At 39.1% G+C, this 25,814-nt stretch overlaps 1 protein-coding gene across 1 annotated transcript; it reads left to right on the forward strand.

The window, feature by feature from the left end:
• The first annotated feature begins 2,848 nt into the window (after positions 1-2,848).
• On the forward strand, positions 2,849-20,883 carry cpn1 (carboxypeptidase N, polypeptide 1). Its single transcript, XM_072373113.1, has 9 exons — positions 2,849-3,444; positions 6,072-6,268; positions 9,285-9,440; positions 13,688-13,864; positions 13,984-14,095; positions 18,238-18,377; positions 19,277-19,376; positions 20,116-20,234; positions 20,427-20,883. The coding sequence occupies exons 1-9, from the start codon at positions 3,210-3,212 to the stop codon at positions 20,535-20,537; spliced, it is 1,347 nt and encodes a 448-aa protein (XP_072229214.1). The 5' UTR covers positions 2,849-3,209; the 3' UTR covers positions 20,538-20,883.
• The last annotated feature ends 4,931 nt before the right edge of the window (positions 20,884-25,814 follow it).

The following is a 25,814-nucleotide window of genomic DNA, read 5'->3' on the forward strand; positions in this document are numbered from 1 at the left end:
CATCCAGTAACAAAGCTATTTTTCCAATGGTTGCAGTACCATTCAAATCCACCAGATGTCACTTTTCAAAAGGATTAGCCACTAAAAGAGTACGATCAACGACAGATAAATCTTAATCTGTGGGTTTCATACATTACCTTTCAGGTCCCCGTTTGCATTTTCAGTCTACTAGACCTTTGCCTATAGTTACAATAGTTATGAAACCTGAATCTTACTGGCAGGCTTAATGAATGGATGAAGAGAAAAACAACCAAAAAACAAAAACAACAAATCAAATTATTCAAAACGACAAAAAATAAATACTGAAATGTTAACATAACATGTCCGAAAGGGAGTAGGAAGAAGCATATGCTTATTTAATCCTACTCTTCTCCTTTCTCAATAATTAACAATCATCAGTTGTTTGTATGAATAGTGCTGAGAGAACGCATATATAAACACTGGAGAAAAAAAATTTCCATAAAGACCTTGTAAAGATTCATAAAGAATCGGGGTTTTTCATGTATCTTCAGATATAAATGCAAATGAAACAATTTTGAAATAAAACAAATTCTTCAACATTTGAAATCCTTTGCCCTAAATAAGACAGAAAGAAATATGACTCTGCATATTTACACGACCTTTATCGACCAGTGCATGGTGGTTTTATTGCATAAAAACACCAGGTTATTTCTTGTTTCTTTGTCCAATTAATGGCAAGTGAGCTGGCGATAGAACCCGAATTCTCTTATTCTCTTATTAAAAAGAAGAATGACAATTAAAAAATATAGGCCAATCTGAATTTAGAGAAAACACCGCATAAACACACACGCGTGAAGAGCTTCAGTCTGACCTGGAGAACCTGGAGTGGTGGCTTCAGCCCAGTTCTTGTGGCTGTACACTGAATGAAATAAGGCTCCATGGATAATGACCAGGAAGGACACAATGTGTGTGTTAGAAATGCACAACAAGGCGAGGAGACTGTTGCCAAAGATTCATGAATATTAATGAAGTATGACAGTAATTATGGCTGGAGTATGACTTGTGTTTTCTTCTTATTTTACAATATAAAAGCCTTATTTTGTTGCTTTAGCGGTTTGGTAACTTTGGATCAAACTATTCAGAATTTATTGCTTTGGATCATTTACATTTATTTATGAAAATCTTAAAACATTCTATGTTGAAAATAAAGTTGTAGGTATTAGGTTTTCTGACCAGCTCTGTCTGTGGTGTACTGTAGATGTAGAAACTCAAATGAAAATAAGTGAGTGGTATGTGGCTGAAAGCTTCATTCACTGGGGGTGGTTGGTCTTGTGCAGAGTCTAATGACACGAGCCGCCTCAGCTCTTTCAGACTGAACAAGTCCTTTGCAGAATATAATGCAGAGCTGCCTTAGCTCATCATAGACAGGAAGAAAAGGGTTAGGATGCTGAATGCTCACGATAGCGTTCAGCTTTCCGCTCATAATCTAATCTGGAACTGTCTCCAAGTTGTCACCTCCATCCACACTGCAATGCTAAGTTTCCACAGCAGCGAAACATCTTTAGCTGCTTGAAGCACACACTGAAGGAACTGAATCTACAGTCAATTTGTTTCGTGTAGAAAAGCCTTTTTGTTACTACAAAAACAGTGATAATACTGACAAAAATGTTAGCAAACAATGAGGAAACATTGTAGTGGTTCTGGTTTGACCTCAGCTTTCTTATTAGGTTACACTGAACTTAAAGTAGGGGGATAGGCTCTTGTACTCAAATAAAGCTTGATGGTTTCACTTCAAGTGTCAAGATAACCTTACTGTGTGTTTTTAAGGATGCAGTGCCAGTCATCAGTATAAATAATTTTGTTTTAATTGCATCTTCCTGCAAATTACAATACTAATTATACAGTTAGTGTATAATTACTAAGCTTAAAATAGTTGTTGCGCATGTTGATATTGTACCGAGAAGTGAAGGTGACTGGCAAGTTGAGCAGACCTTTGATGCAAACAAAGTTCAAACAACAAAGCAAAAAAAAAAAAAAAAGAAGAAGCCCATACAATCTCTAACATCAACTACGAGGCCCAACATTACCTTGTTTAAGGCATTGAAGACAATGATGTCACATGTGCAAATGTGAGACAGTTTCAACTTTGTGATTTTAGGAAGATCCAAAACAATAAAGCTAAATTTCATGATTTCATGAAAAGTCCCTTCACTCTGAAGTCTCTCTTCCTCATCCCTTTTCTCCTGCTTTCTCTACATCCTCGTCAGTTCCTCCCTTTGTGTCTTTTCCTCTTGAGCCTCCTGTTGCTCAATTTTCCTCTTTCTCTTGCTTTCCCCTCTCAGTTTTTTTTAACGTCCACAAGCGGTTGCACAACATTCTGCGAGATAAAAAAGCTCCTCTTTTCTCCAGCAGGTTTGATTGACAGCACCCCTTCCACAGCCGGACGTATATGTCTGTGTGTGTCTTTGTGGGGGTGCATGTGTCTTGGCATCAACCTGTGTCTTTAAGAAGTTTAATTGCAGCATTTGGTCTTCCCTCTCAGGGACACAGGAGCATGTGTGGGTATTTTTTCCTATGTGTGTGCGCTTTGGGGAACAGCAACAAAACCAGCCCATTGGTTGCGAAGGAGCTTCTGCATTGATTCATCCGAGTAGCCCAGACACACGTGCACACACGCTTGCACACACACATTCAGGCACAGGGGTAGTGTGTTGACTTAAGAGTTAATGAATGGATGATTGAGGGCTGTAGGGGTTGGGGAAGGCAGCACCGTGGAAACAGCCCCTCTTTCCCAGGAAGGGAGCATATAAGTTGAGTTAAAGACAAAGAACGGGATCGAAAATGAGTGTCTCACACACAGAATGAAATTCAGATTGTGTGTACAGAGAGCCCAGAGGGGCTTTGGAGCGAACTACTTGAAGCAGAAGCATTTGAAGCACTAATAAAGCAAATAGCATGTACTTGACAAGGACCCAAAGGGAAAGAGACAGGGAGAGAAGCAGCTGTTGGAGGAGGAGAGTGAGACAAAGAGGGAGCAGGGGGCTGTCCTTACTTGCTCTTCAATGTGAGGACTGTTTGTAGGAGGAGGCATAGGGAGAGCAGGAGCCAAAGGGGGAACAAGAAAGGAAAAGAGCAGTAAGCAGTATGTTTGGCATGTGAGGAGATAAATACATCTGAAATTGCATTTTGCATAGCTGTGGGCATCCTCTCTAGCCTCTCCTGTGCTGCACACCCCGGGCTGAGGGATAATGCTGCAGGGCTGGACTCTCCCCTGGTTCCGCGCTCTCCTGCTGGGGATGACGGGACTCATAGTGTCCGGTTCGGACTTCACGCATCACCGATATGAGGAGATGGTGCGAGCTCTGTTTGCAGTGCAAATGGAATGCCCGTACATCTCCCGAGTCTACAGCATCGGGCGCAGCGTGGAGGGACGCCACCTCTATGTGCTGGAGTTCAGTGACAACCCGGGCATCCACGAAGCATGTGAGTAACACCTGATTCATTGTTTGGCAGTCCAAAGGAGAAGGGCATTTTACAAAAGTGTTCTCTGTATGCATTTTTTCAAGAAAATGAAAAGTGCTTTAATTTATGATGTCGTCAAGATTGGGGATTAAATGGATGTTGAAGTGGACCATATATGTAGTTTATTTGATCATGGGTTTCAAATGCACAGGCCGTGTTAGTGGTCCATTGTGTTAATTTGTTTTATACTTTTTGCTGTTAGGAGTGAGAACATAGCTGGCAGAAGACAGAGCAGCTTGTGGGGGCTCTGGTTTGGTCCCAAGGAGATTAAATGTAAGCTTTCTGTTTTGGCTTTATGGGGCTGAATAAATCTGTGGTTTAACAGAGAAGACAAAAAGGAGGAGTGATTCAAAAGCTGGCGTCTTTGATAAACAAGCTGTGGAAAATCCAAAGTGAGGAAAGAAAAGGCAAAAGTGAAAGAACTGCGTTAACATCTGTGTTTCATTTCAATTCTTTTGCCATCGGATCGCTGACTAAATGTGGGGTGTTATTCTAAGCTGAGCAGATGACTTAAGAGGTTCACTTTGAGTCAACAAGGTTAGACTAAACCCCCATCCCCACCCCCACCCCCTTTAAACCACTGATTCGCCACTTCAGGTGTTTATATTGCATATTGGTTGCAAATTGAAAACCATCATATGACTACACCTAATGTTTGAGTGGGTTATACACTGAGGGGTCATATCATGTAAGTAACCTTAGAGATTTTTCCATTCTTGTAATTGCATTAGTAAGTATTTGAAAAATACCCAGACAACTGGAGAATGCTATTTTGGCTGTAGCCAGGCTTGCATTTTTTTCCATGTCTGCACACGTAGGGGCTTCCTTCTTTAGAATAGAAGGATGTACGCCTGTTCTGCTGTAAGGTGACTGAGGGTGAAAAACAGGAACAGCACACTTCACGTAGGGGAGTGACCCAAGGTCTGGTCTGGGCTGACCCTGTTCTACCCTTTAAGAAGTTCGTGTCTTTCACATTGCTGCTGAGAGTTTGTGGGATTTTTTTTTAAAAGCTACACACTGGAGCCATAACTGTTTTCTGAACTCCCGGCCAGTTGGCCCTGTGTTAAAGGAAAAGAAGTGAACAGCACTGGCCAAGCTGCCATTTGGGTGCCTGAAGCAATTAGTGCAGGGCGTTGATAAATTTGGAAGTGGCTACTCAACCTCTCAACACCCCATCCCCCCAAAAAACAACACTTCCTTCCTGTTTTGAGCAACGAACATTCAATTAAAAAAACAAACAATTTCAAATAGCTGTTTTGGAGCAAAACCACTTGAAGCCCGTCTTAAGTAGGGGATTTGTCCCGCAGTTTTGCTAATTTGGGTCTTAGCTCTTTCAGCACTTTAGCAGTTATTAATGAAAGAACCTTTGGGAGGAGGAAATTCGATACAGAGGGCAAGGTTTTCTTTGGATTGATGGTTCAAATATACCCACAAGAATGCCAGATGACTTTATCCAAAATAATGCAATCAGTTGTAATCAGACTCCCTCTCCTCAGCTCCTCTTTTGTTGGAACCTTGAAAGTATCCTTATCAAGAAATTAGGTAAAATGTTACCACAGTCTTGCAATTCACACTGGGGCCTTACATAGTTTACAGAGGAATGAAACTGGCAACACCACATCAAAATCAGTTAAAAGATGACTGGGAGGTGCACTAATTCTGATAATTTCATTAAAATGATGTCATGTAAGCACCATTAGAGAGGGTCTTACACTGTTTATTAAAGGAATAGCGTGATGTCACCCCCTGGTTCCTATTAGGTCATCTTCATTTAGGGTTATTAGAGCCAGAGGTGATGTGCACGGGATGGATCATTCTAAAAATGTAAGAACATTATGCAAGTCTATTTGGTAGTAACTACAGATAGCTCAGTCTCACTCGAAAGGGGAATTAGCTATAAGCTTAAACCATTTTTGTATCACAAACTTGTTCATTTTGGGCATTTTAACAAGAGGTTCTATGGGAATAGATTTGTTTTTGGCCTCAAGTGGCCACTTGAGGAACTGTTTCTGACACTTGTACAATCAGATGCTGGTGCTTGATAGGATCAATCTTTGATTGACCGACTAAACTGTATTGTGGAAACTATAGATGGGATGGTTTAACGAGATAATAGAACTGCTAATCTAAAAGAGAGGATATATATTTAAAGGAGACATTTAAAAAGGAAAAAATATATATATTCTTAATCCAACAATGTTATTGGCCAGTTTAAAAAAAAAGATTGATGCCTTTTAGTCAAGATTGTCGATTCACTATTCATTTTCAGTAGTTTTATTTCAAAATTACTCCCATTAATCACTTTTAGTCAGGCAGCTTGATAAATGATGTGAAAGCAAATCACTCAAGTTGGTAATCAGAAGCTGCTGACAATATTTGAATTGTGCTACATTTAGAAGACTCATTGAAAACCCGTTAGAATAAAGCATTTAAACATGAAAAAGTCAGCATTCCAAAAGATTCCATATGCATGAAGGTAAATGTTTACATGTGCTCATTCTCACTCAGTCATTTAAAATGTTATGCACAGCAACTCTGTGAGGCTTTTTAACCTCCTGCTTCCTCCACTTCTCTGCTTTTTCCCCCAGTGGAGCCTGAGTTCAAGTACGTGGGCAACATGCATGGAAACGAGGTGCTTGGCCGCGAGCTCCTCATTAAGTTATCCCAGTTTCTATGCGAGGAGTATAGGGTCGGAAACCAGCGGATCATGAGGCTGATACATGACACACGCATCCACATCCTGCCCTCCATGAACCCTGATGGCTACGAAGTGGCAGCCAGACAGGTAATGTAAACTCTAACATACATGTGAGCTTTTTGCTTCCACGTGCCAAAAGAAAAGCAGGAAAGTTCTCCCATTGGGACACCTTCGGCTGTTTTTCTTGGGCAATCATTTGCTACTTATAAAGGGGGGGGGGTCCACTTTTTTGTCCTCCTTCTTGCCAGTGGAGTAGAAATGTTATGGTTCCTGAGTGAAACTAAACATTTATATGTCAAATAACAGTATATCACTCACATTCAGTGCATAGTTTATATGACTCTGTGTGATAAGATATATATACTGTCAAGGTATCTGTTTTGATTTGAGATGAATGTGTGTTTTAAACAAAGTTGGCAATTGCAGGTCATTGTTTCCCATTGTTTTCTTTTGTTAAGGGGTAATTGTGGATTTTGAAACAGTGGATCACATGCAGCCTACTCCAACACAAAAACGTGTGCACGATGTCTTTGACACTAATCATATGTCCAGAGGCAGGCACATCACAGATGACAGTCTCATTCTATGCCACTAAAAATGCTAATGCATACTGCACTATGATTTGTTATTTAGCAGATGTTTGGGTGCAGCAGCATCTGGGCAACAATGGGAAGTTTGTTTTGTTTTTCCAGCATCCTGGATGGCATGGTGTTGGTTCAGGCTAATCATTTTTGCTTTTGAGGCAGAACAGAAACAGAAGCAAATATCTTTTGGCACCAGTGGCCATAGAGTTCTGTTTCAGCTACCTTAAACAGGTCAGAAAATCTTGCATTTAAAGACTGGAAAATCATACGAGAGACACCCTGTTGTGCAACAAATTCCTACTTGGAACATATGATCAAAGAAGGGGAAATCTCAAAGATAAAAGGTCATCTCGCTGTATGCAAACAAGAAGGAAAATTCCAAGGCTGTTGAAAATGTACTTAAGCATAGTATTGCTTTGAACTCAATGCTAACATCAGCATACTAAGGATTATGTCCTACTTACGTAAGCCTGCTTCCACTCTGAGAGCCTCTAACAGAGAGCTCTTATCTTTGACTGAAGCACAGCTAAAAACCAGAGGTGATGGTGGTTTTGTGGTAAAAGTGCCAAAGTTGTGGAATGAGCTGCCTGAGGGGATTTGGTCAACAGAATCAGGGCTCTGTTTTAAATGACTCCCTAAAAACATACTTTTATGAAAGTGCCTTGTCTGATTTTATTTGGTTTTATTCACTTTTCGTGACTTTTACTTCGGTTTACTATCGGTTCAGTTTTAATTTAATTCTTTGTTTTTATTTGCTCGTGTTTGTTGAATTTTCTGCCTTCTTTGATTTATGTTTTACTTGATTTTATTGTCCTGTGAATTTTTTTTAAGTACCATATAGATATATATTAGAATTATTATTATTTATTAGTTCCATTGTTGCCAGATTTAGCAACTTTTCAGTTTGTGAGTTTGTCCCTATAAAAAGTCTCTCCTTACAAATCTTGAGATTTTTCCCCTAAACTTATCCTAAAAGGCAACGTCTTGCTACTGCATTTTCTTTGGAACACAAAAGTAACACAAACTTTTACATCAAAGCAGCTGTTACCGATGTAAATTAGCTATATATATCTGATGGAAAACAGACCATCCTTCTACTGGTTTGTTACTCAGAAGAAAGCTCTGCACTGTGTGAGAGGAAACAAAAAACAAACAGGATTCAGTCACTTCAGATTTTTTGACTAACAGGTAACAGTTTGTTTTTTAAACCAAAAAATTTGAGCAACAGCTCAAAGGGGACTGCAAGTTAACATGTAGCCAATCTCAATGAGGACATATTTTTGAGGTTTTCCCCTTCCTTTAGTTTGCAGAATAGCTTCTGTGTCTGTAAAATGTCAGAAAAGTTATAAAGACCAAACCACTTAAGCTAGACTTCATGTCAGAACCGTTCCTCCGGCTGCTGAGTTTTCCGCTTTACTCACTGCAGTCTTCATCCTAAACAGTAAGGGTTAGTCACTACTGAGAAACTGACACAGCAGCAATAGCATTAGCAGGAGTCGTACTGGGAGAACATACGTATGCACAAATGTAACTACACAGTTTTAAACTCTCTGCTTTACATTTAAGTCGTAAATTGATGTTTTTGTAACATTTGCAATATTTTAATTTTCTTGAGATTAGATGGGTTGTACAGTTGCCTCCAGTGACCAACCTGCTCGAATGCTGTTCCCCGTATCTCTGTTTACCACTTATGCAGCATGTGATAAGTTACAAACGTTAGGGAAGGGCACGGCCAGCTGAAATGACACCAAAGTGCCTGGTGTGTTGGTGTGGTATTGTGGTGTGACATTTGGAGCGAATGATGAGCATAAACTTTCCCACAAAACACACTCTCCCACAGAAGACAAAGCTCCGAAAATGACCTAAATACCTTTTTTTGTAGTCCAGGGGTTTTTTTCCCCCCCTAAAGGTAGGTTATCTATCAAATTTACATAATGGCTGCCAAGTGGCTTGTCTGGCATGTCTAAAACAAAAAATCTAAATAAAACAATGAATCTGCTGACCAATAAACTGGGTAGACAGGCTGTCCAGTGGAGGATTTAAAGAGACAGGAGCCGAAACAAAGTGTTCCAGACAGAGGTTAACACAATAACCTGCACCAATGTACTGTACGAGAACTTTTTTTTTCAGCATTAAAGCATTGGAATATAGTCTAGTAGATCCTCCCAAAATAAAGTCATGAAATTGTAATTGAGGGTAATATGAGATCTATGAAAGGTTGAACCTCAATCAGTATTTTCATCAAACTGGCTTATATTAACTTGCAATGTTAAAAGCTTTTATTGTAAGAAATTCTGTCAGCTGGATGATCTTTTTTGAAGAAACAGTCAGATTTTCTTGAAACGCTTTCTAGTAGGGAAAATATTTTGCTGAATACTAACAGTGTTTGCAGGTTGAGAGTAATCAAATTGGTTTTCCTATGCTGCTTCCAAGCAATATGAAAACAACCATTCACTCATTACATTGGGAAAGTATAAAGTTACCCAATAGCTTACGTTTGTGTGTTTGTGTGTCACCAGGGTCCTGAGTTAAATGGCTATCTAGTGGGCAGAGGAAATGCCAGAGAAACTGATCTGAACCGGAACTTTCCAGACCTGAACGCCCTCATGTACTACTACGAGAAAACCAATGGACGAAACCACCACCTTCCTCTGCCAGACAACTGGGAGAAGCAGGTCAGTGCTACTGGATACACATACGCAAGACCCTGTTTATATATGTTTCTCACATCTTTAAGGGAAATAAGTGCAAATATGTGTGAGTAAGATCTTAAGTGGGTGAGAAAAAAAAAGGGAGTAAGGATTATGGATGCGTGCAGTTGTCATGCTTGCGTGAGAATGCACTGAATAATAAGCAACCTTAGCGTAGCTTTGTTATCTTGGCTTTGACTTAGTTGACATAGACAAATTGGTGTGTTTTGCACAGGATCAGACTCTAATGCCAGCTGAGCTCTAGGTAAATATAATGAAACTGTCCTTGAATTTAAACAACCAGTAGTGAATCCCCTTGCCATTCTTTCTGCTTCGTGTTGTGAAAGTTTATAGTATTCTCATGCAGTCTTTTGGATGAATGTGTTTGTTTGTATTACAGTAGAACCTAGAATGAAACAGGGGGGCAAAGTTGCAGCGTCGCTCCCAACTCGAATAAACTAGAACCAAAGCGTCTTTTCAAATATAAGAATATGAGTACTGGACTTTTTTGGTCTACTTTTTGTGTGCAGGAATTCAGCTTAGGGTGTAGAAAAGTTTCGATCCAAGAGGAAGAGAGCTTTTCTCGTGCTTTTTCATAACACCTGATGTGATACACGCTCTGTATATGAAGATGTTCAGCGTCAGTTAAACATTTTCTTGTCTTTTCGTCGCCTCCGTGTGAAGTTGAGCTGACCTGTTCTTCGACGTCAGAGTGTAAACTGTTACCTGCAAGCCTGAGTTACTGGCAAACTCTCCACATAGCTGACAAAGCTGTGATTTCACTCAAAATCATCCCCTCATGGCCAAGTCTGTAATTCTGTTTTCTTTAAATGACAGATACTTTCACTCATATGTTTTTTTTCAGTGGCAGTGAACAGCCGCTGAAGCCTTGATTGTGGATCATTTTCTAGCTATTAGACTAGTGAAACCCTCACTGAGAATATAAACTGGGGCTAGACTTTCCAGAGTAAATAGTATCTGTCAGATTGACTTTGGGAGACACATGGCTTTGTTCTGGATGATTTAATGGCCCCTATAATCCACCATGTACTTACTTTAGGTCACTGAAGTGTGAAATGAACAGAAGACGGGAAATATAAGAGCATTCACTGTTGAACTATTGGTAACAGTCTGCCAGAAAGCACATTTCAAATATTAGGGTCAAATCCTTGGGGGCGTCTAGACTGTTGTCATCTTATCTTTGAAAAGGGCTGTTGTTCATGGTTAACTCCGTGAAGTCCTCCAAACTGGCCTTGAATGTGTAATGTATTCGCAGATATAATCCAACACACAGTCTATGCTCACCCCATTCAAGTAAGGCTTTTTTAGGCGGATGCATGCATCAGTGTACATTCAAGCTGCTGCTGAGTCCATTTTCAAACAACCACAGTCTCACAGAAGTATATAAAAGTGTTTCATAAAATGTAAACATGACTTTATCTTATGCAACATGACTACATATAATAATACAGTCATAGAGGGAGTTATTATCAGCTTTGGCAGGGGAAAAATGAATGCTTGCAAGCTGGAAGAGTTTGACAAGGGAGTTTAACTGCATTTTGTGAAACAGTCACAAAACAACTGTTGCATCACATTTATGAGCGCACAAAGTCCATAATGGTCAGAGGGGTCGTGGGACGGAGCTACACACATCACCCACAACTACTGATGATTTAAAGTGACCTTCTTTATAGCTATCATTTTAGGATTCTGTTGTTGTTTCTTGTGCTTTAAGTCACTGTTTCACACATTACAAATTATTTGTCTGAGCTTGGGCATTAAAAACAACACAGCAACACAAGACATCAAGGCACTGTAATAATTTATTGGATCAAAATATCCTTTTCCCGGATTATTAGCTGCTGTGTCATGTCCCCTGAGATAAACGCACAGAATTCTTTCTGTTCTCTTCTACCGATTTATTTGCCCATTACAGAGTGTTGTTCTTGTTGTTTGTTTTTGGTGCATTTTTGTCTTTTTACTTGTTTTAGTTTTATTCCTTAAAAGCCTAACCAAGGACCAAGGAGTGTGCATATTAGCTAGAAAAAGTATAAACTTTCCATTGGTACCACATTTATGTTAGAGTGCCACTACATGTCATCCCAGTCAAACAGAATAAAAAAGATGAATAAGCATATGAAAATCCAAATCTCTCAGATCTGAGCGGTTCATAGTCTCCATATTATCAGTAAAGAGATCCTCAATCTTAACATATTTAAAGTTAGATTCAAATGAGGTTTCTGTGTCAGCCCTGTGATGGACTAGTGACCTGTCCAGTGTGTGCACTGACTCTTGCTCTATAGCAGCTATAGAAAATGAATGAATGAATGGATGGATGAAAGGAATCAGATGAAGATAAATAGCCTATAAGGAAAAAAAGGACACCTTATCAAGGAGGACTACTTTAAACAAGGAATGCATGGCAGATTTCACTCCTCTTAAAATAAGCCTTGCAAGCAGTTTTTGACAGGGAAGTGGTGTAATTTCTGTTTGTTTCATTTCAGTACATTGGTTTTCCGCTCAATCAAAGGGGCAACAGTTACCGCTCTTTTTTTCCTGTTTATCCTTTCTTTGGTTGAAAATGTGTTGGGAAAACTAAAACAGTGATCCGTCGATTTATGGGCTGTGGTCCCAGCCACATGACCTCCTGGGAGCCTCCTGACAGGAAGACACAACTGTGCCACTGTTAGAGCTGTTTCATTCATGCTGGTCAGGATTACTTTCTCACTGGCAACATGAAGCCACAAGCCTTGTGCGAGCCCGCAGGCACAGTCATGCTGCATTTGGTAATTCAGCAGAATGATGATGTATCATTCAAAGGAATGACTGTAGTGAAAACATTAAATGACTTTTCTCCACATAAAGTCAGTTTGTAGTCAGTGAACTGCCTGAAGACTCAGGAGCAGCTGGTGCTGTTTTGATTCCTGTTGGAACATTTGTACGATTTTCTAATATCTTGTAAGAAGATAAATCTGAGGCAGGGCAAGTCATTTTGTCCTCTAGAGTTATAGTTATTTTCATGGTTAATTTAATGTTGAAGTAAATGTTGTAAAGCTTTGCACCACCTGTCAGCAGGGTCTGTTTTTTTTGGGATTTTTTTTATACATATTCGGAAAAAGACTCCTCCATGAAGGAAGCCTGTGCGTTTGGACAGATGGATTCATTCAGTACGAAGAAGAACTTCAAACTGAACTACTGAGTGATCCTTTTTTAGTTCTTTATACACAAGTCGACACGGTAGTGGCAGCTCTGACTTCAAAGTATGTGCCCATTCTTCTAAAGGTTTGCAGATAACTTACTGCTTGGTTACAGCTGCTGTGTTCAAGGTCAGTGGGTGCTGATCAGCAGACTGTGTTTATTGTCCTACATACTGTATTCAAGGAGAGTTACTATGTCTGGTCTCCTAACATGAGATACAGCTTGGAGCATGTGAGGATTGTTAGTGCTGATATAAAAAATAAATGGAAGCTCAAAGTGGAATTTCAAGGCTTCTGTAGCGATATGCTGGAGTTTCTATATGGGAAAAGCTGATCCTGTTTAGATCCTGATCCTTTAGATTCGTTCATTAACAAAAGGGCGGCCTTATGTTATGTTAATTTAGTTTGCTGACTTTGTTTTCTGTTAAAGAAGAAGCTTCACATAAACATAAAAAAGGGCTCTTTTACAAATGCAAAATGTTTCATTTAAGAGGCTTTAAAAGAAAAAACATACTGGCCAGTAGAGGATGAGGGCATGTCAGTGTCGAAAGTATAGGTGCAGAATAATTAATTGGGCAACTTTGAAGAATGAACTATTTTTGCCTAGTGATTAATATGGGGAATACATGGAATATATGTGCATATGGCTGATGAGCAGAAAAGGCTTGAAGAAAAGCAGAGCTCAACCCACTGATGATTCTTGTGTGTAATACTTGGAAGTTACTGGACAGTATTATGATTGCCATGAGGTGCAAAATACTAAAGCACATCAGAACTCAATAGTTTAAAAAAATGCAACAAAATTTCAGAAAACACATTTCAGAGAGAACAATAATAAAACAGTTTTTCAAAAGACACTTCATCCAAAGCAGCAAAACAGAAAAAAAAGTTTTTCGAAATGTTTTTGTGGTTTCTGAACTGGGAGGTATGACAGTGAATGATGAGGCACCGAACAAAGGAAACCTGGTAGTAAACCTGATAGAATGTCCTGTAAGTTACATTATTTCTAACCTTTTTACTAAATGTCCTTCACAGGTTGAACCGGAGACTTTGGCGGTCATAAAATGGATGCAAAACTACAATTTTATCCTGTCAGCTAATCTCCACGGGGGAGCAGTAGTGGCCAATTACCCCTTTGACAAGTCAAGAGACCCTCGCAGTCGAGGAAGGACCACGTATGCGGCGACTCCAGATGACAAGATCTTCAGAAAGGTGTGTGGCAGATTGAAAATTCTCTCCAGATGTTACACACATCTGACATCACCGCCGTCTGTTGTGTGTGTGTAAACCTGCGGATGATTGGGTCCATATGCATTTGTATGTGATGACAGTTGGCGAGGACCTACTCGTACGCTCATAGCTGGATGCACAAAGGCTGGAACTGCGGAGACTTCTTTGATGAGGGGATCACCAACGGAGCCAGCTGGTACTCCCTTTCCAAAGGTAAGCAAAGCCTCTGTTCCTGTGAAATTAAATCAGAAGTGTTTATTTTGAGCATAAAAAACTTCACTGCAATTGTGGAAATCCAATTCTGTCATCTCTGCAGTTGTTTGATACAGAGTGAGAGGGAGCTACTGCTTTATATTATGTGGTTTATACTCATACTGGTTTTCATTTGGGGTTCACTGATGTTCCACAATCTTTTGGGGCTTTGTTTTCATTCAGAGGGAAGGGCTGACCATTAATCCACGGTCATTGAATGCAAATAAACTGAAAAAACTGTTTTGAAAATTTTCTGTAGTAGTAGAGATTGTAAAAACATGCAGTTTAGTTCCTTTTAGATTGCCACGGTTGGAGAAGAAATTCTATATTCACCTTTATAAAAAAGATGACAATCTAATCAATTATTTTTTTCTGTGAAAAAGGTTCAAATTACTTGAGCTTGTAAGTTTATATCAGTTCAGAAACTTGAATCCTTCCACCTGAATGGAGTTTCATTGCCTCTGTGCTATAGCTCATCATCCAACTCTTGGCAAGAATTTAGTTATCATATTAAGCATTATGCCGAACCCTTCCTTTAAAATAACACAACATATGTTGATTATAAATGCAAACGGATACCCATAACTTTGATATTGATTTTCAAAATGCCAGTAAGCACCACCACACCATGAAAGTATTGTTCTGGTTAAAGAAAGGGAAGCACGGAGCACACCCCTGATACAACAATACAATGCAGTCTCTCTTCCTTTTCTGTCTCTACTAAGTAGGATGCTTTCTATCAATAACAATAACATCCAAAAGTAATCAGATTTCTTTACATGGCCATCTGCTACAGGTGCACGAGATATAGCTTACAAGGACAATTTCAGCAGTTGGTCAATCAAAAGACAGAGGCTTGTATGGAGGTGGCTTTAAAGAGACAGGAGTTCAAACAGTAAAATTCTGGATGAAATCAGCGCAGACTCGGACCAGCCATCTGGCAATTATGGCAAATGCCAGATGGGCCGATCTATTCTGTGGACTGAAAGGTCACAAACTGAGGGGAAAAATTAGGTTGAAAATAACGTAGTGATCAGACGTTGTGGTCCAGTTGATGACAGAATAACCAACTTGAGCGGGGGGTTACATTGCCCCATGAGGCACTACCTGTTCTGTAGGGCAGTTGCAGAACATACTGTCCCATCATCACCGCCTCGCTTTCAACTGTGACTGTCCACGAACAGGTCAAAAGCAGACAGGACAGAAAGTAGTTGAAAACCACAACTTGATAAAAGTCTTAAAAATAAAAGATGGAGCAAAATAGGACAGAGAGATAAGTCAACAGTTTCAAGTAGCTGGGAAACGTTCGAAGGTAACAAATGTTAAAAGCAATGTTTCAGATTCTGCTCCTCTGCAAAATATTAAATTTAGCTGGACCGATATCTAAGACAGTCAACTTAAAAGGATATTGACACTGAATGAAAAGATGAACAAAAGACTTTGGATGGAGGAGGATTATACTGAAGAGCAGAGTTGTCCACACCCGAGGATAAGCAGCTCAACAACATGACTACATACTGTATGTAGTTACCATTCAGCTTTCCAACACTTTTTCCAGCCACTTTACTTTGAAAAAGGCTCACACTAGCCCTTTGTTGAGCTTAAAGTGACATTGAAACAGCACATTTTCTACATAAAAGGGAATTTAATATTGACAAATTAAGTGATGGTACGTAAAACGCTTATAGAAGGAGTTGAAACTCTGGGTGCATGCACTGTCTCAATAAACAGCTCCCTTTGTGTATTCTGAAACCAATTAAGCGCTGTCCAACACTAATAGGCTATATTTTCCATTGCTTATATGTTTAACATTGCTTTACACAGTGTTGTGCAAGTTGGGGACAAATGGGGCCGGTCCAGATGAGAATTGCCAGTGCTGAATTTTGTTTTTAGTCTGACTCTGACTGAGAAGTCGCATGAAATAAAAGATAGATAAAAAATGATGAAAATGTGAAGCATTTACACATGCTCTATGAGTCCCAGAGTAAAAAATATAGAGCTGAAAATGAGCATAATAGGTCTGCTTTAAAGGGGACAGAACAGCAGGTCAGAACTCTGTTGTGTGAAGAACACACTGAATTTTCTTCAAGCACCATAAGGTACAAAACTGATTCACTACCCCAGTGCACATAACATATTGGTCCCTGTTTACATGCAAAATTCCTATGGGTATAGCCATTATCATTCCTGTTCCAACAAACACAACACCTGCCTGCTTGATGGAGGGTGCTTCAGTATGAATGACTTCCCCCACAGGCTTGCAAGGCAATCACAAACTCACTGACTCTGTCTTTGTACCCTGCTCTTGCCTTTAACCTCTTCACCCCGTGCACATCAACAGCTGAATGCCCACTGACCCCTTAAGTTTAGTTGCTCAGGTATGTAAGACACTCGGCAGGGTGAAGTAACTTCACCAACTTTACAAAAGGTGATTAAAAGTGCCATCAACCTCCTGGAGAGTTTTTACTCACAGTGCTGACTACTTAAGTGTTTTTCCAGAGAATGGTCAGTGAAACTTTAATGAAACTGGGGATGTCCCTGCCTCTTTGTAAAGATGAACAAAGTCATGTGAGTTCAGCTGCCTCTCCTTTAAACTACCCCTTGACACTATAGAAACAGAGGACAAGCTTTGCTTACATTTGAATCCAAACCTCTTTTGACCGTTTGATCTCACAAAACAGTTCACATCCTGAGTGGTAATTGGACAACCAGTTTTGATCAGATTGCTGAAAACATGCTATCATTATTGTTCCTCTGCCTTTTCTTTGTGTTTGGCCTTTTCATGACTACACATGACGGGGGATGCTGCGGCTCCTGTGGTAGAGGGGGTTGGCCACAAATCACAGGGTAGACATTTTCAACCCCTGGCCCTTCCATATGTTTAAGTATCTTTGGGCATAGTCTGCTGAGTGTGTTTGTGTGAATGAGTCAATAAGACATGCATTAAAAAGTACTTTCATAACGCAACTAAGGTGAAAAGATACTGTGTGCTGTAAGTGTCGACCCTTTGCTTTTGGCTCGAGAGACCAGGAACAGTATGTATGAAGCAGAAAAATCACATGTCAGTATCTAACAACCCCAAAAATGTGTTCACATAAAGATCAGATACAGATACACACTCCTTTTCCACATATATTTTCAAATTGTGTTGGTATTTTAATTTTTACTTTTCTAAACTGTAGCTGCAGCCATGACATTGATGCATTTCCAACATTTTTGTTTCTCTGTGGTTTCACATTAGTGTTATCTATTGTGTTCTTTGTACACATTTTCAGCAGCTTTTAAACAGCATTGCATGTAGAAATGTACCTTGTACCTTGAAAATAAAAAAAGGCCAATATTTTGGATTTATATTTCAGCTTGTCTCTGCAATGCACATGCAGATTCAGGGTTAGATAATCTTAGGCGGTGTTAGAAAAGTTAAACTCATCCTCTTTGGTTTGATGAAAATTTACGGTGATATTTTTGCTCTAGAATTCTTGGAAACTGCAAAAGTTCTTGAAACTGTCTGGGCATATTTTCAGCTCAGTGAATCTGTAGCTGCAACAATAATAATACAAACTTCTTTGATGTGTAAGTTCTGGTCTGGGTTGGTTTGGTTTCTGCATTGGAATGTGAATCTTTAGAGCTTTTCGGTTGAATCGTGCAAGCTTTTGAATTTGATGAAAATAGCCGCAGTCTCATTTAGTGGGAGCACGTTATGTTTATTCTAACAAGTCCTTTTGCTCCAAGTGTTGTGTCATGGTCTATGAGGTTACATTTGATCCTGCCCTCCCAATCCTGGCCTTCATATACATCAGCTTTGGATGAAAAGTGGGACCTCATTTTTGCAAAGCTATCTTCTCAATATAAATAAGAAACCAGAAACTTCAGTTTGAAAGTCCACATTAAATGTTTTGAAGAGAGAAATCATTTTCAGATGGCTCAGTAAAAGTGTTGACCTTTTCAATGCACACTGCTGATAAGTCTTTAGAAATCTGTTCAAACCCTTGAAAAGGCAAAACTTGTGTTAAGAAACAAAAACCTTTAGAGACTTTCTGTTGAAATTCTAAGTGAAAAAAAACCTAATTAGACTAATTTCTCCCTCTAATGTTGTTCTTTAGGCATGCAGGACTTCAACTATCTGTACAGCAACTGTTTTGAGATCACTCTGGAGCTGAGCTGTGATAAGTTTCCTTCAGAATCAGCGCTGCCCAGAGAATGGCTGGGAAACCGAGAAGCCCTGGTTTCATACATGGAACAGGTCAGACCACAGTTATGTTCATAAACACATACATGTTGCAACCGGAGGCACATACTGATACACTTTAAAAAAAGTGTGCAAAGGACTTGAGCCAACCTTCATTTCTATTTTTTCCAAGCCACTTAACACTGACGTGTGAATAATTCATACAAAAAAAAAAGGTCACCTAACTCGAGGAATCAACCCGGGTTGTGTCCACACATAACAGACAACTTAGCAAAGAACCAATTATATATTCTAACTTTATCAGCAGCATGTAACACAGACTCATGATTTGTTTCCATTTCTTAAGCTACATCCACGAAAGATACCAAAGAGAAATAAGAGATGGCTTAACACTTTTGCAAAGAATTGTATTTGCACAGATATGCACCAAGACCCAAGTACCCAAAGTCCTTATCAATCTGAAATGCTATTTTTTTGCAAAAATAGGCATGGATTTTCTGAACAAAGCTGCAACATATCTTTTGTGTGGAATTCTGTGTAATACAAACAGGCTGATTTTAACCTTCTATTAACTGTGAAAAAAAATACTTGGTTTGCAGCAAGCATGAGCTTTTATCCCACTGAGCTACTATAGTCACAAGGGAGGACTCAGAAATGCATTTTTCCACAATTCTGATTAAACAAACTAAACTGAAAGGGCCTGCAGTCTGTGGAAGGTTAACAAGGTCTAATGCTTTGGAAACTTGCTTCGGCAATGTGATTTATGACCTATTATGATTTGATACTATTGCTTCATTCTACTACACAGCTATGTGTGTGCCAATAAAAGCACATATTTTCCATTAAACTTTAGAGGATATAAACTCTGGGACTTTTAGAGACCGTAATGACCGCTTAAAGAAATTATTTAAATTGTAGCTTGAATACTTATTGGAACATTTCTCCCTTTTCAGATACATCATGGGATAAAAGGCATGGTGTATGATGAGAACAACAACCCTATCAGCAATGCTGAGATCTCAGTGGCTGGCATCAATCACGATATGACCAGTGGTAAGACAGTCTGTTTCTATCCATACAATTTTTTTTTGTTTTTATTGTCAATCATTAACTCCAGAGTTGAAAAGCAAGATTGATTTGTGTTGAATGCTGTCCTGGACAGTGGTGAAGAGTGTTGGGATACGTCCCCAAAAAGCCAGAAACTATTGTGAAACTCTTTAACACACATGTAAAAAGTCACCTGGAAAAGAGTGCCGTTTTGGAAGGAACAGACAAAATTTAGTGTCCATCAGGAACACAAATGAAGCGAAGTGCCAACAGTCCTCATAATGGCAAGTAAAAGGTCTCCCTCTGCTGGTCAAATGTGGAAACGCACCTTCAATTAAGCACAGCTCCGAGGTACTTCATTTTTATACATATTGGTAACGCTTTAAACCTCTTATTTCAGTTGAATAGAAAGTATTGTACTGTTTTGATCTTTTTTTTTTTTTTTTTTTTTTACATACGACTGCTGCATCCTCTTGTTGGATACTTTGAACAAAACCTAAAACCCATCTTGGATACATGACAAATTATGTATTGTTATTTAGCTAAATGAAATACCTGTTCGTAATACTATCACCAAGGACAGTAAGTAACTGTTTCACACAAATGCCTAATAGCATAGTAAATATTTTACATTCAAATCTGACTAAATCAAATTTGCCTTACTAGAAGATACTTTTACTTTAATTCTAAGTGGGCTTTATTAATCTTTATTCTAAGATGAATTGTGTCTTGTGTGCTCTTCCAGGGGTGGATGGCGACTATTTCAGACTTCTGTTGCCAGGCACCTACACAGTGACAGCCTCTGCAAAGGGTTACCTCCCTTCAACCCGAACCGTAACAGTGGGACCAGCTGAGGCTATACAGGTTTGTCTCAAGGTGTAGCTTTCTGCCCTAGATGAGGGCTTGAGGCAGGAACCTGTATATTTACTTTATTTTGAACAAATAGATGAGTTTTTGGAGAACCCAAGACAAGTCAGTCAGTGTTGAATCTTTGTGTTGAATACACATACTCTCACCATCTCTCACACCTGTGTTTCTCCATCTCTTCCGTGACAGCTTCATTTTTACTTGAAAACAGCTCCAAAACAAAATCTGAAAGTGAAGCCGCACAACGGCAAGAAGAACCTCTCCTCCCACAAGGCCCCTTTGAAGCTCGGCCCGAGATGAGACACGGACAATAATCCAGCCATCGCACGAACCTAAACACACAGAGACACACACACACACACAGAAGTTCTCACATTAAACATACACTTATACGAATTATGTAAATGATAAAGGTCCACAGTATATCTTTGTAGTTTTAGGGTAATGTGTGTCAAACCTTTATGTTCTTTTGGTGATATAAACTGTCTGTCTGTATTAAAGAATTTGTGCAAGCTTGGTGTATTTATGTAACAATGTTGATGTGTATGAACACAGCTGATCTGTATGTGTAAACAACTACTTTTTTTGTTGATTACAATAATTTGATGACAATTGGAAGAGAAAATAAAATAATGTTTTTACGGTTGTTGTTTACCATTTCTGTACACTGAAGCTTTGCAATGTGTTTCCCGTTTATCGTTCATTTTTCATGAGTCACAGCTGAAGCAAACGGAGGGAATGGACCCAAATGCAGAACTTACAGGAGGCTGAAGACAGACAGGTGAAGAAAACTGACTTCATCACAGAGAAAACTGACTGACTGGAGAATATATAGTGAGGAAAGTGATTTCAAACAATCCGTAACTCTAAACCAGATGTGCTACAGGAAGTTAACAGACCAGACTACACATGAGACCAAACTCTTTGGAAATAAAACAGGATGCCAGCTAACTGAAGAACGAGAAGTAAACTGATGACAAAATGGAAAAGTAGAACATAGTGAACCCCAAGAAACCAAAAAACAAAGTCAAAACCAGAACACAAAAACTCATAGAGCGAGCATGACAAAAATCACACGAAAAGTTACAGTTACTTTGTATATCTTTTGTATTAGTGTGTGTTCCAACAGCAAGTGCACATTATATCAGATATATGTTAACATTTAAACATAATCAAACAGCACTGCTCTTTTATTGATACTTTTTAACCCTCTCAGACCATAGGTGTTAGCAGTGTTTTAAACATGTTCACTTTATGTCGGGCTTGAAAGTTAAAAAGCAGACTAACATGGCTCCGGCTCTAAAAAAGGAGAAACATGCACATGTTGCGTGTTATGCACATAGAATATGTTAACAAAAGCAGAACAACTGTGTGGGCATGTAGTGGTGAAGTAACGGTCTCAGTAAGGTCTTGAGCCGCTGCAGCTTGCCAGAAAATGTTCTGTGCACTTTGGTATTGATTACACACATGTGTGGATTGATGCTGTAATAGTCATCGAGGCCCCACCCGTCATGACCAAAGCGTTTCATTGTCTATTAGGGAGATCACTCAGAACATTAAATGGACTCGATGTGAAACCCAAATGATGTCAGAAAACGTGACACAGTCCTCACAAAGCCTCAAGATTTTCAATCGACATGAAAAATACACTTACACACGCAAACATTTTAAGCTACGAGCAGTAGATGTCACTGTTGTACAAGAAAAAAAGATAAACTGACAAGCGGGACTAAAGGTTTTCCTCTTTTCATCAAACCCCCTGTCAGTAACTCAATCTGCTCATATGCTTGTCACTCCTGTTCAATAGTGATGCAATGACTGTCATTGCAATGCAATGTTACTCAGCAGAAAATAAGCCAGCGTCAAATTAATGAACTGCTCTTTAGTGTGAGGATCTGCAGATTTTGGAGTTTTTTTTCCTTAGTATATAGATTCTGGACTGTTGATCAGGCAAAATAATGTCATGGGAGGCACATTCTGCTTTCAGATGACTTATTGGCTAAAAGATTTACACTTTACAGTTTGATATAATTGATTGCATCTTCACTTAATTCACCCACACAAGACTTGCAATATCAGAGCATGAATGTAAATTTCCCCATCTGGGATGTTTTACGTGAGCAGGAGGTTAAAACTATTTGACAAAACAAGCAGATTCCAACCAAAAACACGACATGCTATCGTCTACCACTCACTGTACTGGTCTTTCCTGTGTAAATGATTCACGCAGAACAGGCTGAAGTCACAAAACTGAGCGTCGGCCTCCCGAACGTGGCAGAAAACGACGTTGTACAAGGTGACATAACAGAGACTAGCACAATGAAATGAACTGATATGTTGAATTCTTTTCATTCTGATACATTTTCTTAATATAGCAGCAGTTCACAGCTAAATGCTACCACACCTTTATTCTAACCACCACCCACTCAAGTCATGATGTTAGAGTTCAACTTTTTGTCACAGTTTCTGTGACAAATGTATTGGTCAGAATACAAAATCCAAACCAGATACAAACTTGTTTGGACAGTTCTTGCTCTGTGCATTCCTTACTTGCAGATTATTCTTCTGGCCTTTTAGAGTCACTGTATGACTTTTGGTGATAGCACAGTTTTTAGGTATTTTCATTGTATGGCTCTTTGACCAGAGAATGGTCCTCCACATTAACCCCAGATGTCTCACCTTGTTTTTTCTGTGCCATTCGCAAACCTCTACAGAACAACAATAGCTCCTCTTTGACGCACAGGAAAGAGGAAAAGCGCACTTTGTGGGGCACTTTAACACTATATGACAGTTCTGCAAAGTCAAACAAGGAGCCAAATAGAAAAAAGAAAACACAACTCCCTTTGTAATTAGTGAAATATCTAAACTAGCAGCTGTAGTCATTTTCCTACTATTAGTCATAGTTTGAACACAGGCCATATAAAAAAAAACTCCAAACAACAATCCCTACTTCAAGAAAGCCAGAAAGAAACTTGACATTAGTTGTGTATCATCAGGCCTAATGTCATGATAAATGAGTCATGATAATCTGTTAATTCAGTTACTGACATCAGTTCTGGTTTCTGTCCAGTAACTACAATAACTGAACACAGTCGTTTTCATTTTTGCCCACTCAAACCTACTTTGTCACAGCTGATGTCTCGCATGGAAAACACAATAGGATGATTGTATGATTCGTCGAGAGCATTATAGCGACGCTCAACTGGCAGCAATATTGAAAGACAACAATAGACCCACATACTGCCCTCGGATGAAAGTGGCCACTGTGAAAGCAGACAAAGCCGGCATTTCACACAGATCTGGAGAGTTCCCAGCTCTAGTATGTATGGAGGATGTGCGTGCGTGTGCTCACAAAAGGGCACGTTTGCATTTATGTACATTTGGCCAAATGTGGCGTCAATGAAGCCCACCAGTGGTCCAAGAGGTTTCTACCCACATACACTGACTCAGAGCTGATGGAGAGGCTATGTGACCTTTTTTCTTTTCCGGAAGTTACACGACAACCACTGGAAAAACTCATATGTTTTGACCTGTGATGACAATAATGCTATTAAGTGAAAATGCATGCAGTTTTTTACTTAATTTGCTAACAAATTTTCACTATGTAACTTAGAAATCGCACGACCACACATGAAAAACATATTGTGTACAAACAGTTCTCCATTAGAACTCTACTAAAATTGAATGTTAGATAAAACAACTTTGCACCAGCAACTTAAACTCATGCCTGTCCGGTCTTGCTCTGATCAATACAGTGTAACTTAAAATAATTAAAAGAGGAACTGTTTACTAAGAAATGTAGGTTAAGTACAATGTAGTATAATTAGATTTTCAACAGAATAACCGCAACGTTTAAATATTTCTAGATGGTACAGTATAGCTGTGAATGTGAGCCTCTTTTCATGTGCTTGTGTGACCTCCTCTGTATCTTTTCCTTTTCCTTGCCTGCCCTTGAATGTAAACGCATCCAAGTGCCTTTGTTTCCTGCTATTGTTCTGCACATACAAGACCACATATGAGGAAGCTGTCATTACTGCAGACACAGCAAAAACTGGATTTACCGTTTCACACCACAGCACACAATGACCAGTGCTCAGAAAGGGGTACCAAACATGTAATCCCTTATGCAGCAGCTATGATTTCACCTCTCTAAAAACTGGCTTAATTGTCTCCAAATGACAGAGTTTGAGAAGACAGACGTGAAAAAAGAATACCAGTAACACATTTACAACTAAGCTGAGTTGTCTTTTACTTGTTCTGCTGACATGCTGAGATTTCACCACCTGCATAAAACACATCTATTCCAGCCTATAAAAACGTTTTTTATATATAAGTTTTTTTTTATTACAAAGCAGTGTTACAAGAAAAATTAAGGACACCACTTAAGCGAGACGCTACATAAAGAATGCGTAAAAAGAATCATTTCCAAACTTAGATCATGTCACTTCCTGAAAGAGCTGTGAACATATTTTCGTATGGGTGGAGTGGACACATGTGCTGACCTGCACAGGAATGAGGTGATAAATTGAAAAAATATTCATGCCGACTTTGGTTGGTTCGGCAACAAAAGGCACGTCTGGTTTGTCCTCACACAGATTCCTGAATTTAAATCATTTAAATTCAGCATGTGCTGACCACGTCAGACGCAGAGGATTGTTCACAATCAGCATTGTTTGTACTTTTTTATATTTCCTTGTTAATGTTTGTGTCCCCTGTTTTTTTTTCTCTTGTCAGTCATTCTGCGTCTCTTTTCCATCATGTTGCATCTCAGTAAAGTTTTTTTTTTTTTGTCTCCTGTTTATCTTTTTGTGTCTCAAATGGTTTTGTTATGTTGCTTTGCCCCATTTGGCTCCATTTGACTTTTTGCAGCCATTCTCTGCCTCTTTGTGGTATTATTGCATCTCTTCATGGTTGTTTTGTACGTCATCTTAATAATATTATGCCCCCACATTCATGTTTTCTCAGAGTCCCATTATTTTTATCAGTCTTGTTTGTTTGTCTCTTTTCCCATCAAATGGACCAAACCACCACTTAATCGAGAAATGTACTTACCATATATTTTGATGATGAAAATAATTAATAGATAACCGTAACCACAATTAGCAATGATCTGTTTAAAGTAGAAATACCCTTCATAAAGGTTATTTATACATTTATCATTAAAGATATAGCTGATCCATGATTCAGTTCATATGCATTTTAACGTTAAAAATATGACCTTTGACTGCAAGTTTATTGTAGTGACTTCATAAGCGATATAATTTACTTTCCATTTTGGTGAAAACTCTGTAAATGAGAAATGAACATTTCAGGTAGGGACTGAACTAGGCCCTATAGTACACAACCAGAGGAAATATAATTTCTTTCCACCAATGGCTAAGTAGCCCTCGACACTTTAACAGTGACTGTTAAAAGTAAATAACGGTGTGCAGGTACTCACTTCTGTATTTCTGTTTATTTTTTTCCTGTTTGCTATCTTGTAAAAATCCCTCCTTCAATTTTGGATTCACGTTCAGGTCTTTTCAGTCAGGCATCCGCCGGGGCAGCCCCGGGGCTGCTCGGGAAAAGTGGGTGGCG

Source organism: Leuresthes tenuis, unplaced genomic scaffold (assembly GCF_036924035.1).
Source record: "Leuresthes tenuis unplaced genomic scaffold, fLeuTen1.0.hap1 SCAF_20, whole genome shotgun sequence".
Classification (NCBI taxonomy): Eukaryota; Metazoa; Chordata; class Actinopteri; order Atheriniformes; family Atherinopsidae; genus Leuresthes; species Leuresthes tenuis.